The 21,207-nt window shown below is 40.7% G+C and overlaps 1 protein-coding gene across 1 annotated transcript in view; it reads right to left on the bottom strand.

The window, feature by feature from the left end:
* l(2)k05819 (transmembrane protein 94-like protein l(2)k05819) overlaps positions 1-21,207 on the bottom strand; it is a 429,313-nt gene that overhangs the window by 80,435 nt on the left and 327,671 nt on the right. The window contains exon 13 of the mRNA XM_070098525.1: positions 20,951-21,057. Coding sequence (XP_069954626.1) covers positions 20,951-21,057 — 107 coding nt within the window. The remainder of the gene's footprint in view (positions 1-20,950; positions 21,058-21,207) is intronic.

Genomic DNA, 21,207 nt, shown 5'->3' with positions numbered 1-21,207 from the left:
TACGGTATGCGGGGGTCCACTTTACTGTGTTTTTACCCCTAAAATTATTTTAACTAAAACAGTCAATACAGTTCAATATTACTGTATGTTTCTATTAGAACTGGTATTCAAAAATAGCTTTATTATTTAACCCTTTCAGGGTCCGGCCCATAGATCTATGGCTTTACGTTCAGGGTCCAAACCGTAGATCTACGCCATGAGCTCAACTCACTCTGATAAGCTGGGAGTGGTAAATTTGGGCCTAGATATGAGAGAATACATCTATGTGGTATGTGTGCACCACATAAAACAAATCCTGCAGCAAACAGTGTATAATGAGAGAAAAAAAAACTGAGACCGTGATTTTCGATTAAAACAGCGACTTTGCAGTGTTTTCTGTATGTTTTTTATAGTTGTATTTGAGATTTCTTGGTCTCATTGATAGAATGGAAGATGTATTACAGAAGTAGAGATGATTTTGATTGGTTTTAGTACTGGAAATGACTTCAAACTGAGCACAAAGTAGCGGAAATGTTAAATTTTTGTCAATGTTCAAGAGTAAACAAACGACCTCACACATCTAATACACGCCAGCTGGTGGGTCTGATATACATTCACAAATGTGGTGATGATATTTATACAATTATTACAATATTGCATAACAGTAAATGTTCTATTTTTTGGTTTGAATAAAAATTCATTATGTGAATAAAAAATAAAAATGGAATTCATTTGTGAACCTGAAAACATAACCAATGAGCAGAGGAAATGTTAGTTTAGTGCCAGGAATGCCTGCATTGTTTATTCTGGACCCTATTTTGAAACTAGAACATTTTGAACTTTGTGTTAAATTGGCCAAATTACCAATTTCTGATCACTTTATTTTGTAGTTGAAACAGTTGACTGGGTGATTTCTTGTGCTCAATCGATAAAATAGAAGTAATACTAGTGAAATAGCTAAGAATTTGGTTGACTGGAATAATGTAATTGGCCTAAAATCGGAGTCAAAGTCGGCAAAATCGCTGATTCGTAAATATCGCTGACACATCAAAATTCGCGAGAGCATAATTTAGCCAATTTTTCCATCAAGGGCCTGGAGACATGACAAACGAGCAGAGAAAATGTTATTTTAGTGCCAGGAATGTCTGCATTGTTTATTCTGGACCCTATTTTGAAACTGGCATCTTTGGAAATTGGTCAAATTGCCAATTTCAGAGCACTTTATTGAGTAGTTGAAATCGGTAAATGGGTGGTTTCTTGTACTCAATCGATAGAACAAATGGAGTTCTAGCAAAATAGCTATGAGTTTGGTCAACTGGAACAATGGAATTGGCCAAAACTAGGACTCAAAGTGGGCAAAATCGCTGAGAGCACTAACTTCGCAAGAGCATAATCATGTTTCTTCTGAGTTCTTCATTCTTTCCATTTCAAGCATTTAGAAATTGTCACCACTGAATATGTTATTTTCTAATGACCACTGGAAGACTGTTGATTCCTGCTTGCAAATTTTCTACTTTCTAGCAAAGTGACTTTCATGCTTATTTGATATTTTCAGTAATAGATGATACAAAACTGTGGCCAATTTTTTTTATCTATGTTTTCCATGAGTTGGAGAAAGAGTAAAGGCCCCAGGACTGTGCCTTGGGGGTACCAAACTCTTTACTTTGCAGGGGCTATGTATACTGTTTTGTGAACTACCGCTCATCATTCTCTGTTCCAAAGCCTCTGTAATTTTGTCATAATGGTCTAAAAGTTACGACATAAGCAATTTTCTTGCTCTCATGTTGATTTGGTTGGAACGTCATACTTTTCCAAAAAATTAGTAACTGGGAATATCAACAGCCATTCAAAGATTTTTATGTCATGTAAGTGCTATCAATCTATTATGCTTTGCTAGAGCTCTGCTGCCATCTTTGTAAGAAGGAGCTAAGTATATTTAAGGTACCTTTTTTACATAAATACAATGGAACCTTGGCTTACGAATTTAATCCGTTCCGTGACCTTGTTCATATCCTGATTTGTTCGTATGCTGAGTCAATTTTCCTCATTTAAATTAATTGAAATGCAATTAATCCATTCCAGCCTCTCAGGAGGCATGACACAATAATGCTAGTAACAACTCTACTGCTTAGTTATCTATCACAATTCATCTAATATGACATAATAAACAATATTAATAACACTGAACCATGATATATACTCTAGAATGAATAAAATAGGCCATAATATGGCAAGTGATGGTGACGCCAGCAGTGGCAGAAAGCATCTGCTGTTTACTCTCCGACTCTAGTATCTTCCCAGTCCATAACCTTACACCTAGCTTGTGTTTATGATTAGTGGTGAGGCTGTCATATATGTAACCACAGGTGTGGTCAAGACTGATGTATATATAGGTGAAGACATGATCACTGTGGCCACAGTGGTGGTGATGGTGGCAGCCACAGTGGTGGTGGTGGTGGCAGCCACAGTGGTGGTGGTGGTGGTTGTGTTTGCCAGCTGCCTCAATCTATGCTGCTGCCTTCTTCATTTCTCTAGCTTTTTTCATAGTTTCTAATCACTTCCTGCTGATTGTACGCGAATACTGTCTCTTTGGGCGAAGCATTGTGTAAGAAATTTGCACAACGTACGACAAAATTATGCATCCCAAGGGTCTGCTGTGGTCACTCAGAGCGGCACACCTCCTCTTCCTTTTGACCCTTGGTTCACACTGAGATAGCTGTGGTCTAGCAATACCTACAGCCACCCAGAGGGTTACCAATTTATATTTTGAAGCATTTGGCACAAAAATAAGAAAAAATTATGAAAAATGTCTAAAAATGACAACATATTATTTTTATTATTATTACTATATTATTTTTATTTTTTTTATTATCACACTGGCCTATTCCCACCAAGGCAGGGTGGCCCGAAAAAGAAAAACTTTCACCATCATTCACTCCATCACTGTCTTGCCAGAAGGGTGCTTTACACTACAGTTTTAAACTGCAACATTAACACCCCTCCTTCAGAGTGCAGGCACTGTACTTCCCATCTCCAGGACTCAAGTCCGGCCTGCCGGTTCCCCTGAACCCCTTCATAAATGTTACTTTGCTCACACTCCAACAGCACGTCAAGTATTAAAAACCATTTGTCTCCATTCACTCCTATCAAACACGCTCACGCATGCCTGCTGGAAGTCCAAGCCCCTCGAACACAAAACCTCCTTTACCCCCTCTCTCCAACCTTTCCTAGGCCGACCCCTACCCCGCCTTCCTTCCACTACAGACTGATACACTCTTGAAGTCATTCTGTTTCGCTCCATTCTCTCTACATGTCCGAAGCATCTCAACAACCCTTTCTCAGCCCTCTGGACAACAGTTTTGGTAATCCCGCACCTCCTCCTAACTTCCAAACTACGAATTCTCTGCATTATATTCACACCACACATTGCCCTCAGACATGACATCTCCACTGCCTCCAGCCTTCTCCTCGCTGCAACATTCATCACCCATGCTTCACACCCATATAAGAGCGTTGGTAAAACTATACTCTCATACATTCCCCTCTTTGCCTCCAAGGACAAAGTTCTTTGTCTCCACAGACTCCTAAGTGCACCACTCACTCTTTTCCCCTCATCAATTCTATGATTCACCTCATCTTTCATAGACCCATCCGCTGACACATCCACTCCCAAATATCTGAATACATTCACCTCCTCCATACTCTCTCCCTCCAATCTGATATTCAATCTTTCATCACCTAATCTTTTTGTTATCCTCATAACCTTACTCTTTCCTGTATTCACCTTTAATTTTCTTCTTTTGCACACCCTACCAAATTCATCCACCAATCTCTGCAACTTCTCTTCAGAATCTCCCAAGAGCACAGTGTCATCAGCAAAGAGCAGCTGTGACAACTCCCACTTTGTGTGTGATTCTTTATCTTTTAACTCCACGCCTCTTGCCAAGACCCTCGCATTTACTTCTCTTACAACCCCATCTATAAATATATTAAACAACCACGGTGACATCACACATCCTTGTCTAAGGCCTACTTTTACTGGGAAAAAATTTCCCTCTTTTCTACATACTCTAACTTGAGCCTCACTATCCTCGTAAAAACTCTTCACTGCTTTCAGTAACCTACCTCCTACACCATACACTTGCAACATCTGCCACATTGCCCCCCTATCCACCCTGTCATACGCCTTTTCCAAATCCATAAATGCCACAAAGACCTCTTTAGCCTTATCTAAATACTGTTCACTTATATGTTTCACTGTAAACACCTGGTCCACACACCCCCTACCTTTCCTAAAGCCTCCTTGTTCATCTGCTATCCTATTCTCCATCTTACTCTTAATTCTTTCAATAATAACTCTACCATACACTTTACCAGGTATACTCAGCAGACTTATCCCCCTATAATTTTTGCACTCTCTTTTGTCCCCTTTGCCTTTATACAAAGGAACTATGCATGCTCTCTGCCAATCCCTAGGTACCTTACCCTCTTCCATACATTTATTAAATAATTGCACCAACCACTCCAAAACTATATCCCCACCTGCTTTTAACATTTCTATCTTTATCCCATCAATCCCGGCTGCCTTACCCCCTTTCATTTTACCTACTGCCTCACGAACTTCCCCCACACTCACAACTGGCTCTTCCTCACTCCTACAAGATGTTATTCCTCCTTGTCCTATACACGAAATCACAGCTTCCCTATCTTCATCAACATTTAACAATTCCTCAAAATATTCCCTCCATCTTCCCAATACCTCTAACTCTCCATTTAAAAACTCTCCTCTCCTATTTTTAACTGACAAATCCATTTGTTCTCTAGGCTTTCTTAACTTGTTAATCTCACTCCAAAACTTTTTCTTATTTTCAACAAAATTTGTTGATAACATCTCACCCACTCTCTCATTTGCTCTCTTTTTACATTGCTTCACCACTCTCTTAACCTCTCTCTTTTTCTCCATATACTCTTCCCTCCTTGCATCAATTCTACTTTGTAAAAACTTCTCATATGCTAACTTTTTCTCCCTTACTACTCTCTTTACATCATCATTCCACCAATTGCTCCTCTTCCCTCCCGCACCCACTTTCCTGTAACCACAAACTTCTGCTGAACACTCTAACACTACATTTTTAAACCTACCCCATACCTCTTCAACCTCATTGCCTATGCTCTCATTAGTCCATCTATCCTCCAATAGCTGTTTATATCTTACCCTAACTACCTCCTCTTTTAGTTTATAAACCTTCACCTCTCTCTTCCTTGATGCTTCTATTCTCCTTGTATCCCATCTACCTTTTACTCTCAGTGTAGCTACAACTAGAAAGTGATCTGATATATCTGTGGCCCCTCTATAAACATGTACATCCTGAAGTCTACTCAACAGTCTTTTATCTATCAATACATAATCCAACAAACTACTGTCATTTCGCCCTACATCATATCTTGTATACTTATTTATCCTCTTTTTCTTAAAATATGTATTACCTATAACTAAACCCCTTTCTATACAAAGTTCAATCAAAGGGCTCCCATTATCATTTACACCTGGCACCCCAAACTTACCTACCACACCCTCTCTAAAAGTTTCTCCTACTTTAGCATTCAGGTCCCCTACCACATTTACTCTCTCACTTGGTTCAAAGGCTCCTATACATTCACTTAACATCTCCCAAAATCTTTCTCTCTTCTCCAGGTGCATACACACTTATTATGACCCACTTCTCGCATCCAACCTTTACTTTAATCCACATACAGTGGACCCCCGCATACCGGACGCATCGCATACCGTACAATCCGCATACCGGACGCTTTGATCGCAAAAATTTTGCCTCGCATACCGCCCAAAAACCCGCTCACCGCCCTTCGTCCGAGATGCGTCCAATGTGCGGCCTGAGCCACGCTCACATGTTCCGCCGGTGGCATTGTTTACCAGCCAGCCTCCGCGGTAACATCCAAGCATACAATCGGAACATTTCGTATTATTACAGTGTTTTTGGTGATTTTTTCTGGAAAATAAGTGACCATGGGCCCCAAGAAAGCTTCTAGTGCCAACCCTACAGCAATAAGGGTGAGAATTACTATGGAGATGAAGAAAAAGATCATTGATAAGTATGAAAGTGGAGTGCGTGTCTCCGAGCTGGCCAGGTTGTATAATAAACCCCAATCAACCATCGCTACTATTGGTGGTACAGCTGCTGCTGCTGCTGTACCACCGTCAGCTGCTGTTGCACTGTCAGCTGCTGCTGCTGCTGTACCACCGTCTGCTGCTGCTGCTGTAGTACTGTCTGCTGCTGCTGTAGCATCGTCTGCTGCTGCTGTAGCATCGTCTGCTGCTGCTGTAGCATCGTCTGCTGCTGCTGTAGCATCGTCTGCTGCTGCTGTAACATCGTCAGTTGCTGCTGTAGCATCGTCTGCTGCTGCTGTAGCATCGTCTGTTGCTGCTGTAGCATCGTCTGTTGCTGCTGTAGCATCGTCTGTTGCTGCTGTACCACCGTCAGCTGCTGCTGCTGCTGTAGCATCGTCTGCTGCTGCTGCTGCTGTAGCATCGTCTGCTGCTGCTGTAGCATCGTCTGTTGCTGCTGTAGCATCGTCTGTTGCTGCTGTACCACCGTCAGCTGCTGCTGCTGCTGCAGCATCGTCTGCTGCTGCTGCTGCTGCTGCTGTAGCATCGTCTGTTGCTGCTGTACCACCGTCAGCTGCTGCTGCTGCTGCTGTAGCATCGTCTGCTGCTGCTGCTGCTGTAGCATCGTCTGCTGCTGCTGTAACATCGTCAGTTGCTGCTGTAGCATCGTCTGCTGCTGCTGTAACATCGTCAGTTGCTGCTGTAGCATCGTCTGCTGCTGCTGTAACATCATCAGTTGCTGCTGTAGCATCGTCTGCTGCTGCTGTAGCATCGTCTGTTGCTGCTGTACCACCATCAGCTGCTGCTGCTGCTGTAGCACCGTTGTTGGTGTGGCTTATTGAGAATACCAAGAAACAATTAACCCCAGAGGATTTGCCACCCAGGATAACCCAAAAAAGTCAGTGTCATCGAAGACTGTCTAACTTATTTCCATTGGGGTCCTTAATCTTGTCTCCCAGGATGCAACCCACACCAGTCGACTAACACCCAGGTGAACAGGGAAAATGCCTGGAACTAGTGCTCATATTGGTGAATTTAAAGCCAGCAAAGGTTGGTTTGAGAGATTTAAGAATCGTAGTGACATACACAGTGTGATAAGGCATGTTCTGGAAGAAAATACCAAACAGGACCTACAGTACTCAGGAGGAAAAGGCACTCCCAGGACACAGTGTCTCATCAGTCATTGCTGCATCTTCAATAAAGGTAAGTGTCATTTATTCTTCATTTAGTAGAGTAGTACATGCACAATATATATTGTGCATGTACTACTCTACTATTGTGCATGTATCCTTCTCTTTGTGTGTAGGAAAATGTATATTTCATGTGGTAAAATTTTTTTTTTCATACTTTTGGGTGTCTTGCACGGATTAATTTGATTTCCATTATTTCTTATGGGGAAAATTCATTCGCATACCGAACATTTCGCATAACAGCCAGCCCTCTTGCACAGATTAAGGTCGCTATGCGGGGGTCCACTGTAATTCTTGAATTTACACATTCATATTCTCTTTTCTCCTTCCATAACTGATCATTTAACATTACTGCTACCCCTTCCTTTGCTCTAACTCTCTCAGATACTCCAGATTTAATTCCATTTATTTCCCCCCACTGAAACTCCCCTACCCCTTCAGGTTTGTTTCACTTAGGGCCAGGACATCCAACTTCTTTTCATTCATAACATCAGCAATCATCTGTTTCTTGTCATCAGCACTACATCCACACACATTTAAGCATCCCAGTTTTATAAAGTTTTTCTTCTTCTCTTTTTTAGTAAATGTCTACAGGAGAAGGGGTTACTAGCCCATTGCTCCCGGCATTTTAGTCGCCTCATACGACACGCATGGCTTACAGAGGAAAGATTCTTTTCCACTTCCCCATGGACAATAGAAGAAATAAAGAAGAACAAGAGCTATTTAGAAAAAGGAGAAAAAAGAAAACCTATGCCCATGCCATATGACAACAGAAAAATGCAAACTCCCTTCCTGTAAGCTTTTTCACCCTGAACTGTGTACCTCTTCAGTACAGGAAAGACTGTGCTATAACTTAAATTGCCAGGCATACTATCTAAAGGGGACAAAAAGATACAAAACATCCAGGCCATGGGAAAACCTGGGTAGCCACAGCCACTCAAGAGGGAGAGATTTTTTAGTGCCAGGAAGGAAAAAAAACTGGCAGGAAATGGCAGAAATCGTACACCAAATCAAGTCATTCCTGGAGTGGAACCACAGTCGATGGCCTCCACTCCAAACCAACAGATACAGATACTAATGCCGGAAAAAAAATCCCCCCCCAGTACCAACAATACCACCAGTCCGATAACATTCTTCTTTGCAAATATGCAGGGTCTAAAGCCAGCAACAAACAACAAAATACCTTTCATCCGTGAACTGCTTGCAGAGGCAAAGGCAATGTTCGCGGCTTTCACTGAGACCCACATAAAGGATCACTTGGACAACGAAATATGAATCCCAGGTTACAACCTATACAGATGTGACAGAGTGAACAGGCAAAAGGGGGGGGGGGGTTGGCCTGTACATTGCAGAGTCACTTGTTTGCACAGAACTGCTTAATGCCTCAAATGATGTAGTGGAAGTTTTAGCAGTAAAGGTCGAGAACCAAAACCTAGTCATTGTGGTAGTCTACAAGCCTCCGGATGCAACATCCCAGCAATTCCAGGAACAGCTGTTAAAAATTGACCACTGTCTGGAAAATCTTCCAGCTCCTGCACCCAACATCTTGCTCCTGGGGGATTTCAACTTAAGGCACCTAAAATGGAGGAATATAGCAAATAATATTGTTGCAGTAATAACACCAGGAGGCAGCTCTGATGAAAACTCACACTCGCACGAGCTTTTAAATCTCTGCACAAAATTCAATTTAAACCAGCAAATAATAGAGCCCACTAGACTGGAGAATACACTAGACCTCATCTTCACTAACAATGATGATCTGATAAGAAATGTCACCATATCAAAAACAATATACTCAGATCACAACATAATTGAGGTTCAGACATGTATGCGTGGAGCCCCAGACCGACAAAATGAGACTAGTCACGAGGGAGCATTCACCAAATTCAACTTCAATAACAAAAACATAAAGTGGGACCAAGTAAACCAAGTCCTAACCGATATAAGCTGGGAAGATACACCAAGCAACACAGACCCCAACTTATGCCTAGAACAGATTAACTCGGTGGCACTCGATGTATGCACAAGGCTTATTCCTCTAAGAAAAAGGAGGAGTAGATGTAAAATAAAAAGAGACAGGCGCTCCCTTTACAGGCGACGGAAAAGAATAACAGAGCGGCTAAAAGAGGTCAATATATCTGAAATGCGTAGGGAGACACTGGTCAGAGAAATAGCAAGCATCGAACTTAAGCTAAAAGAATCCTTTAGGAGTCAGGAATCGCGGGAAGAACTAAAAGCCATAAATGAAATCGAAAGAAACCCAAAGTATTTCTTCTCCTATGCCAAATCAAAATCGAGAACAACGTCCAGTATTGGGCCCCTACTTAAACAAGATGGGTCCTACACAGATGACAGCAAGGAAATGAGTGAGCTACTCAAGTCCCAATATGACTCAGTTTTTAGCAAGCCGCTAACCAGACTGAGAGTCGAAGATCAAAATGAATTTTTTATGAGAGAGCCACTAAATTTGATTAACACAAGCCTATCCGATGTTATCCTGACGCCAAATGACTTCGAACAGGCTATAAATGACATGCCCATGCACTCTGCCCCAGGGCCAGACTCATGGAACTCTGTGTTCATCAAGAACTGCAAGAAGCCCGTATCACGAGCCTTTTCCATCCTATGGAGAGGGAGCATGGACACGGGGGTCGTCCCTCAGTTACTAAAAACAACAGACATAGCCCCACTCCACAAAGGGGGCAGTAAAGCAATAGCAAAGAACTACAGACCAATAGCACTAACATCCCATATCATAAAAATCTTTGAAAGGGTCCTAAGAAGCAAGATCACCACCCATCTAGAAACCCATCAGTTACACAACCCAGGGCAACATGGGTTTAGAACAGGTCGCTCCTGTCTGTCTCAACTATTGGATCACTACGACAAGGTCCTAAATGCACTAGAAGACAAAAAGAATGCAGATGTAATATATACAGACTTTGCAAAAGCCTTCGACAAGTGTGACCATGGCGTAATAGCGCACAAACTGCGTGCTAAAGGAATAACAGGAAAAGTCGGTCGATGGATCTATAATTTCCTCACTAACAGAACACAGAGAGTAGTTGTCAACAGAGTAAAGTCCGAGGCAGCTACGGTGAAAAGCTCTGTTCCACAAGGCACAGTACTAGCTCCCATCTTGTTCCTCATCCTCATATCCGACATAGACAAGGATGTCAGCCACAGCACCGTGTCTTCCTTTGCAGATGACACCCGAATCTACATGACAGTGTCTTCCATTGCAGACACTGCAAGGCTCCAGGCGGACATCAACCAAATCTTTCAGTGGGCTGCGGAAAACAATATGAAGTTCAACGATGAGAAATTTAAATTACTCAGATATGGTAAACATGAGGAAATTAAATCTTCATCAGAGTACAAAACAAATTCTGGCCACAAAATAGAGCGAAACACCAACGTCAAAGACCTGGGAGTGATTATGTCGGAGGATCTCACCTTCAAGGACCATAACATTGTATCAATCGCATCTGCTAGAAAAATGACAGGATGGATAATGAGAACCTTCAAAACTAGGGAGGCCAAGCCCATGATGACACTCTTCAGGTCACTTGTTCTATCTAGGCTGGAATATTGCTGCACTCTAACAGCACCTTTCAAGGCAAGTGAAATTGCCGACCTAGAAAATGTACAGAGAATTTTCACGGCGCGCATAACGGAGATAAAACACCTCAATTACTGGGAGCGCTTGAGGTTTCTAAACCTGTATTCCCTGGAACGCAGGAGGGAGAGATACATGATTATATACACCTGGAAAATCCTAGAGGGACTAGTACCGAACTTGCACACGAAAATCACTCACTACGAAAGCAAAAGACATGGCAGACGATGCACCATCCCCCCAATGAAAAGCAGGGGTGTCACTAGCACGTTAAGAGATCATACAATAAGTCTCAGGGGCCCGAGACTGTTCAACTGCCTCCCAGCACACATAAGGGGGATTACCAACAGACCCCTGGCAGTCTTCAAGCTGGCACTGGACAAGCACCTAAAGTCAGTTCCTGATCAGCCGGGCTGTGGCTCGTACGTTGGTTTGCGTGCAGCCAGCAGCAACAGCCTTGTTGATCAGGGGCTGATCCACCAGGAGGCCTGGTCACAGACCGGGCCGCGGGGGCGTTGACCCCCGAAACTCTCTCCAGGTAAACTCCAGATGTATGTATATATATATATGCATGTGCATGTCTGTGAAGTGTGACCAAAGTGTAAGTAGGAGTAGCAAGATATCCCTGTTATCTAGCGTGTTTATGAGACAGAAAAAGAATCCTACCATCATGCAAAACAGTTACAGGTTTCTGTTTCACAGTCATCTGGCAGGACGGTAGTACTTCCCTGGGTGGTTGCTGTCTACCAACCTACTACCTATATTATTATTATTATTATTATTATTATTGTTATAATTATTATTATTATTCTTAGTACATACGTATTATAATTAAAATTATTATTATAATTATTATTATTATTATTAATACATATGTTTTGGGATATTGGCAGTTTGGAGGGATATGAAGTGTATCTTTATACGTATATGCTTCTATGATTATAAAGTCACTTAAAAATAACTCGGGGAATCTGTCTCATGTCCCACCATTATTGTACAAGAGAGCGGCCCATGTCCTCTCGCATACTATCTCATTACTTTTTAACAAGTCACTAGAAACTAGCACCTTCCCGAAACTACTCAAGACGGCAAGGGTTACACCAATACATAAAGGTGGTGACCCTACAGATTTAAACAACTATAGGCCAATATCAAACTTACCATTGCTATCCAAAATCTTTGAGAAACTCGTGCAGAGGAGACTATATTCATTTATAACGGCACAAAACATACTCAACCCCTGCCAATTTGGATTCAGGAAAAATAAAAGCACTAACGATGCAATCATAAAAATGCTAGATCTGCTTTACACAGCATTGGAAAATAAGGAATATCCACTAGGAATTTTTATTGACCTAAGAAAAGCTTTTGACACAGTAGACCACGGCATCCTACTCCACAAACTTGACCATTATGGTATAAGAGGCCATGCGCTTGCATATTTCAAATCTTACCTTACTAATAGGTATCAGTATGTCACCATTAAAGACACAGCATCAACAACACAGCCACTTGATACTGGAGTTCTGCAGGGAAGTGTCCTTGGTCCCCTGCTCTTCCTCATATACATCAATGATCTTCCAAACGTATCTCAACACCTGAACCCCATTCTCTTTGCTGACGACACGACTTATGTCATCTCTCACCCTAATCTTGCCACCCTCAACACCATTGTTAATGAGAAGCTGATCAAAATATCGACTTGGATGACAGCCAATAAACTTACGCTTAATGCTGACAAAACCTACTACATTATGTTTGGTAGCAGAGCAGGAGATGCGCAAATTAACATTAAAATCGACAACACTCTAATTGCCAGGCATACTGAGGGCAAATTCCTAGGCCTATACCTCGACAACAACCTGAACTTCAGCACCCATATCCAACACATAACCAAAAAAGTATCCAAAACGGTTGGGATCCTCTCCAAGATACGATACTATGTGCCGCAAACTGCCCTTCTCACACTATACCATTCACTTATATATCCATACCTCACCTATGCTATCTGTGCTTGGGGTTCAACTGCAGCAACACACCTAAAGCCAATAATAACCCAACAAAAAGCCGCAGTAAGAATAATCACTAAATCCCATCCCTGGCAACACACCCCCCACTCTTCATAGATCTAAACTTACTCCCTGTTCAGTACATCCACACTTACTACTGTGCAATCTACATCTACAGGACCTTAAATTCCAATATTAACCTTGACCTAAAACGTTTTCTTGATAGTTGTGACAGAACCCACAGGCACAACGCCAGACACAAACATCTCTATGACATTCCCCGTGTCCAACTAAACCTTTACAAAAATTCAATGTATGTCAAAGGCCCTAAAATCTGGAACACCCTACCTGAAAAATCTAAAACTGCAGACACATTCATCACCTTCAAAATTACCATCAGAAAACATCTTATCTCCCTGATACACCCTGTCAACTAATTATACGAATACCACCTGGTGGTTCACACTTACACTCACTCACCCATTTGACCATAAACAGAAATATCAATCTCAATCTCAAAATAATGAATCTTAACTAGTCATAAGTTGGCCTGTGATACTCTATAATACTGAAACTATGTATAGTGCCAAAACAAAAGCATTCACATTGCTAAACTCACAAACTAGTATTTAGTCACTTAGCCATAATATCAACTTACCTCATAATTTTGTAATATTTTAAACTTAAGATTTAATCTAAGTCTGCCCGAAATGCCTAGCCATGCTAGGTGTTCTAGTGGTACACTGTAATTATTATTTTACTACATGTAAACCACACAATAACCAAATTCTGTAAACTCATCATTGTAATCCTTATAGAGAATAAACTTTGAATTTGAATTGAATTTGAATTTGAAACTGTTGTGTTCTGAGCACCTCTGCAAAAACAGTGATTATGTGTGAGTGAGGTGAAAGTGTTGAATGATGATGAAAGTATTTTCTTTTTGGGGATTTTCTTTCTTTTTGGGTCACCCTGCCTTGGTGGGAGACGGCCGACTTGTTAAAAAAAAAAAAATATTATTATTATTATTATTAATTTAGGGAACTGGAGCACAGATCCAATTCCCTAGACCAAGAGCCCATCACCATGTACACACTAATAATAATAATATTATAACAATAATAATAATACAATAGTAATAATAATAATAAATAATAATAATAATAATAATAATAATAATAATAATAATAATAATAATAATAATAATAACAGTAAGGAGAAACTTCAAAAGGCTGCCAGTAGTTGGTGCCACCATCAGCAAAACATTTGTAACCACTACTAGTACATTTTTCACCTGTCTAGACTTAGTAGTCCATTAGTATTAGGTTAAGTATACCCAAAATGCCTTGGCATGACAGTGGCTTCCTTTGCTCCAATCATATTATGATATGTAAACACACACTTTAACCTTTGCAAAGAAAGAAATATTTTATTTATTTATTGATTTAACCCTTTCAGGGTTGGTGTCATACTAGTACGGCTTGCACGCCAGGGTTGGTGCTGTACTAGTATGCGTAAATTCTAGTGCCTTCAAATCTAGCGAGTGTTATGGGGCTATAGGACCCAACATGTATTTATAAGTAACAGTTACTCTGGAATACCTAATTATATTGAATTGATGGGGACTCAGTTCTAAATGTCAGAAGGGCAGATGACCCTTATGGCCGTAAGGCAGCTGAGTCAAGCCTGTTTCTCTCAATATAATAGGTTATACTATAGACACACACACACACAATTTAAATAAGTAGTTTATAAAGTTGTATTTCTTTTTGTAACAGCAAAATAAGGTGTGGTAGAATTGTGGTAACAAGAGAATTGTGCTTGGCAACAGTCTTTTGTTTTTTGGTGGGTGTGGGAGGAGCTTAGCTAGGCCCCTTCCTCTCTCTCTCTTTTTGTTGTCTTGAAGCTGGTAGGACCTCTGGGTCCTTCTTTCTATTTTTTGGGGGGCATTATGTGTGCCCCGGGGGTGAGTTTTATAACTTAAGTTGTGGCCACCATACCCAGGGTGACTAAAGTGTGTCAAGACACTGGTTAGCCCAGAGTTATGTCAAGAAGAGAGAAGGGCAAAGTTGCTGAGATCCACCATGTGGGCCGTCCTAGGAGAGCAGCTAAGGGGTGTGCAGGCTTATGTTTTGAATATGTGAGTGCTGTAATTGTATATTCTGTACATATCTATTTAGAATACAGTTACATTTTTTTTATAGAGGTAGGTAGTAGGTTGGTAGACAGCAACCACCCAGGGAAGTACTACCGTCCTGCCAGATGACTGTGAAACAGAAACCTGAAACTGTTTTGCATGATGGTAGGCTTGCTGGTTTCTTTTTCTGTCTCATAAACACGCTAGATAACAGGGATATCTTGCTACTCCTACTTACACTTTGGTCACACTTCACAGACACGCACATGCATATATATATACATACATCTAGGTTTTTATCCTTTTTCTAAATAGCTCTTGTTCTTCTTTATTTCCTCTATTGTCCATGGGGAAGTGGAAAAGAATCTTTCCTCTGTAAGCCATGCGTGTCGTATGAGGCGACTAAAATGCCGGGAGCAATGGGCTAGTAACCCCTTCTCCTGTAGACATTTACTAAAAAAGAGAAGAAGAAAAACTTTATAAAACTGGGATGCTTGAATGTGCGTGGATGTAGTGCTGATGACAAGAAACAGATGATTTATGATGTTATGAATGAAAAGAAGTTGGATGTCCTGGGCCTAAGCGAAACAAAGCTGAAGGGGGTAGGGGAGTTTCGGTGGGGGGAAATAAATGGGATTAAATCTGGAGTATCTGAGAGAGTTAGAGCAAAGGAAGGGGTAGCAGTAATGTTGAATGATCAGTTATGGAAGGAGAAAAGAGAATATGAATGTGTAAATGCAAGAATTATGTGGATTAAAGTAAAGGTTGGATGCGAGAAGTGGGTCATAATAAGCGTGTATGCACCTGGAGAAGAGAGGAATGCAGAGGAGAGAGAGAGATTTTGGGAGATGTTAAGTGAATGTATAGGAGCCTTTGAACCAAGTGAGAGAGTAATTGTGGTAGGGGACCTAAATGCTAAAGTAGGAGAAACTTTTAGAGAGGGTGTGGTAGGTAAGTTTGGGGTGCCAGGTGTAAATGATAATGGGAGCCCTTTGATTGAACTTTGTATAGAAAGGGGTTTAGTTATAGGTAATACATATTTTAAGAAAAAGAGGATAAATAAGTATACAAGATATGATGTAGGGCGAAATGACAGTAGTTTGTTGGATTATGTATTGGTAGATAAAAGACTGTTGAGTAGACTTCAGGATGTACATGTTTATAGAGGGGCCACAGATATATCAGATAACTTTTTAGTTGTAGCTACACTGAGAGTAAAAGGTAGATGGGATACAAGGAGAATAGAAGCATCAGGGAAGAGAGAGGTGAATGTTTACAAACTAAAAGAGGAGGCAGTTAGGAAAAGATATAAACAGCTTTTGGAGGATAGATGGGCTAATGAGAGCATAGGCAATGGGGTCGAAGAGGTATGGGGTAGGTTTAAAAATGTAGTGTTAGAGTGTTCAGCAGAAGTTTGTGGTTACAGGAAAGTGGGTGCGGGAGGGAAGAGGAGCGATTGGTGGTATGATGATGTAAAGAGAGTAGTAAGGGAGAAAAAGTTAGCATATGAGAAGTTTTTACAAAGTAGAATTGATGCAAGGAGGGAAGAGTATATGGAGAAAAAGAGAGAGGTTAAGAGAGTGTTGAAGCAATGTAAAAAGAGAGCAAATGAGAGAGTGGGTGAGATGTTATCAACAAATTTTGTTGAAAATAAGAAAATGTTTTGGAGTGAGATTAACAAGTTAAGGAAGCCTAGAGAACAAATGGATTTGTCAGTTAAAAATAGGAGAGGGGAGTTATTAAATGAAGAGTTGGAGGTATTGGGAAGATGGAGGGAATATTTTGAGGAATTGTTAAATGTTGATGAAGATGGGGAGGCTGTGATTTCGTGTATAGGGCAAGGAGGAATAACATCTTGTAGGAGTGAGGAAGAGCCAGTTGTGAGTGTGGGGGAAGTTCGTGAGGCGGTAGGTAAAATGAAAGGGGGTAAGGCAGCCGGGATTGATGGGATAAAGATAGAAATGTTAAAAGCAGGTGGGGATATAGTTTTGGAGTGGTTGGTGCAATTATTTAATAAATGTATGGAAGAGGGTAAGGTACCTAGGGATTGGCAGAGAGCATGCATAGTTCCTTTGTATAAAGGCAAAGGGGACAAAAGAGAGTGCAAAAATTATAGGGGGATAAGTCTGTTGAGTATACCTGGTAAAGTGTATGGTAGAGTTATTATTGAAAGAATTAAGAGCAAGATAGAGAATAGGATAGCAGATGAACAAGGAGGCTTTAGGAAAGGTAGGGGGTGTGTGGATCAGGTGTTTACAGTGAAACATATAAGTGAACAGTATTTAGATAAGGCTAAAGAGGTGTTTGTGGCATTTATGGATTTGGAAAAGGCGTATGACAGGGTGGATAGGGGGGCAATGTGGCAGATGTTGCAAGTGTATGGTGTAGGAGGTAGGTTACTGAAAGCAGTGAAGAGTTTTTACGAGGATAGTGAGGCTCAAGTTAGAGTGTGTAAGAAAGAGGGAAATTATTTCCTAGTAAAAGTAGGCTTTAGACAAGGATGTGTGATGTCACCGTGGTTGTTTAATATATTTATAGATGGGGTTGTGAGAGAAGTAAATACGAGGGTCTTGACAAGAGGCGTGGAGTTAAAAGATAAAAAATCACACATAAAGTGGGAGTTGTCACAGTTGCTCTTTGCTGATGACACTGTGCTCTTGGGAGATTCTGAAGAGAAGTTGCAGAGATTGGTGGATGAATTTGGTAGGGTGTGCAAAAGAAGAAAATTAAAAGTGAATACAGGAAAGAGTAAGGTTATGAGGATAACAAAAGGATTAGGTGATGAAAGACTGAATATCAGATTGGAGGGAGAGAGTATGGAGGAGGTGAATGTATTCAGATATTTGGGAGTGGACATGTCAGCGGATGGGTCTATGAAGGATGAGGTGAATCATAGAATTGATGAGGGGAAAAGGGTGAGTGGTGCACTTAGGAGTCTGTGGAGACAAAGAACTTTGTCCTTGGAGGCAAAGAGGGGAATGTATGAGAGTATAGTTTTACCAACGCTCTTATATGGGTGTGAAGCATGGGTGATGAATGTTGCAGCGAGGAGAAGGCTGGAGGCAGTGGAGATGTCACGTCTGAGGGCAATGTGTGGTGTGAATATAATGCAGAGAATTCGTAGTTTGGAAGTTAGGAGGTGCGGGATTACCAAAACTGTTGTCCAGAGGGCTGAGGAAGGGTTGTTGAGGTGGTTCGGACATGTAGAGAGAATGGAGCGAGACAGAATGACTTCAAGAGTGTATCAGTCTGTAGTGGAAGGAAGGCGGGGTAGGGGTCGGCCTAGGAAAGGTTGGAGGGAGGGGTTAAGGAGGTTTTGTGTGCGAGGGGCTTGGACTTCCAGCAGGCGTGCGTGAGCGTGTTTGATAGGAGTGAATGGAGACGAATGGTTTTTAATACTTGACGTGCTGTTGGAGTGTGAGCAAAGTAACATTTATGAAGGGGTTCAGGGAAACTGGCAGGCCGGACTTGAGTCCTGGAGATGGGAAGTACAGTGCCTGCACTCTGAAGGAGGGGTGTTAATGTTGCAGTTTAAAAACTGTAGTGTAAAGCACCCTTCTGGCAAGACAGTGATGGAGTGAATGATGGTGAAAGTTTTTCTTTTTCGAGCCACCCTGCCTTGGTGGGAATCGGCCAGTGTGATAATAAAAAAAATAATAAGTTTAAATAACCTGTGAAGAGGGCTGGTGAAAGGATTTCAGAGAGTGAGGATGATCAACCATGTATGTATTACCCAAGACATATAAGGCCTTTATGTATAAGCTACCCCACACTAGAACATGTAGTGAGAACCTTACTATCAAAGTAATAAGGGACAACAACATAACAGCGAGAGAAAGCTGGTAGGCCTACATATGAAAGAATAGGTCTATGTGGTCAATGTGCACAGTAAAAAAAAACCTGCAGCATACAGTGCGTAATGAGAAAAAAAATATTTCACTGTGTTTTTGGTTTAAAACAGCGAGTTTGCAGTGTATTTTCATACAGTATTTATGGTTGTATTCAAGTTTTCCTGGTCTCATTTTATAGAATGGAAGACATATTACAGAAATTGAGATGATTTTGATTGGTTTCACAATGAAAAGTACCTTGAAATTGAGCTCAAAGTAGCAGAAATGTTCAATTTTTGCCAATGTTCAAAAGTAAACAAATCATGCCACACGCCCAATACACGTCAACTGGCGAGTCTAACATTCTTTCACAAGTGCGTTGATATTATTTATGCCATTTCTATACTAATGCAGTAATTTGTATAACAGTAAATCTTCTATTTTTTTGTAAGAATAAAAATTCAAAGTGGAAAGCAAAAGAAATGTAAGAGGGGCCTGGGGACGTGACTAATGAACAGAGAAAATGTTATTTTAGTGCCAGAAATGTCTGTCTTGTTTATTCTGGACCCTATTTGGAAACTGGCATCTTTTGAAATTTGTGTGAAATTGGCAAAATTGCCAATTTCTGACCATTTTGTTGGATAGTTAAAAATCGGTAAATGGGTGGTTTCTTGTACTCATTCGATAGAAAAAGTGGAGTTCTAGGAAAATAGTTATGATTTTCATACTTTTGGTATCATTATGATCGGGAAAAGATTCTCTATCATTTCATAAGAAAAAATAATTTTTATTTTTTTAGAAAAATTTTTGACCCTGAGAACAAGTTTAGAAGAAGGCCTCTTGACCCTAAAAGGGTTAAGGAACCTCCCTTGAGGGGGAAGTTTGCATCCTGAAATTTCTTTCGTATCTAGAAGCAAAAAATCAAACAATGGTTTGTATCCTGAAAAATTCACATGGTGGGGCGTTCGTAAGCCGAGGTTCCACTGTACAACAAAGCTCCTTGAATCAGACCTTGGTGCAGTGTATGTGGGTGTGATTTCTATTTCCTCTTTGGAAGATTTGTACGTACTAACATCAGATTAATGACTTATAGGTGACTCAGGTAATGAAAATCTATTCGATTCTTTAACTCCCATGTTGTTTACTGGGTTGCTGAATACATACTGCCTTATAATGATCTTTCATGATTTTGCTCATTTCTTTTTTGCCTTGCCTGAGTAGTGAGTCAATTACAAAACTGATGCTAGACTTGGATTTTGCATGTGTAAAAATATTTAAGATTCCTTTCAATTTCCTTAATGGTATTTTGCGTTTTGTGTGTTTCTTCCATCTGGTGTGAACATTCTCGTTTTAGTTTCTGAAGAGGGAAGATATAATGACAACTGACTGTTCTCTCTTCTTTCAACAAACCGGCCGTATCCCACTGAGGCAGGGTGGCCCAAAAAGAAAAACAAAAGTTTCTCCTTTTAAATTTAGTAATACAGTGGACCCCCGGGTTAACGATATTTTTTCACTCCAGAAGTATGTTCAGGTGCCAGTACTGATCGAATTTGTTCCCATAAGGAATATTGTGAAGTAGATTAGTCCATTTCAGACCCCCAAACATACACGTACAAACGCACTTACATAAATACACTTACATAATTGGTCGCATTCGGAGGTGATCGTTATGCGGGGGTCCACTGTACTATATACAAGAGAAGGGGTTACTAGCCCCTTGCTCCCGGCATTTTAGTCGCCTCTTACAACACGCATGGTTTATGGAGGAAGAATTTTGTTCCACTTTCCCTCATATCTGCCAGCACCATGAGTGTGTCAAGTAGGTCAATTCACAACCAAACAGTCTTACCAGGGCAAAATATTAATGTGTAAGAAATTCATAATCTTAAAGCATATGAGCGTTAGACAGAAAGCATCCAAACATTAAGAGTGTATCTAATGATAACATAAAATACTTAAAAAAAGCTAAAAAGGAAGTAGTTATGATAACCACAAAATAGTATGAATAATGAGAAATAAAAATATTAGAAAAATAGATGAGCAATTACATAAAAACACTTACAGAAGTAGAGTACTATAAGAAATGCAATGCCGTTTTGTACTGCATTCAGAGAGTCTGCATAATGGTCTCCCCAGCCTTCCCATGACCTCTGTCCATCGTAATTTGTACTGAAAAAAACTAGATATTAGTCAATTGCTCAGTATCGATGCACAACTAATTTTATGTTAAGTAAATTGGATAGTATCAACTACCATAAGCATCCTTATACTACAGCAACCTTTATGGGTTGCCTCCACTGCTGATGACTGACCCTCCTC

Source organism: Cherax quadricarinatus, chromosome 62 (genome assembly GCF_038502225.1).
Source record: "Cherax quadricarinatus isolate ZL_2023a chromosome 62, ASM3850222v1, whole genome shotgun sequence".
NCBI classification, from domain to species: Eukaryota; Metazoa; Arthropoda; class Malacostraca; order Decapoda; family Parastacidae; genus Cherax; species Cherax quadricarinatus.
Note: the sequence above shows the minus strand (reverse complement) of the source record. Positions and strands in the feature narration are given on the sequence as shown.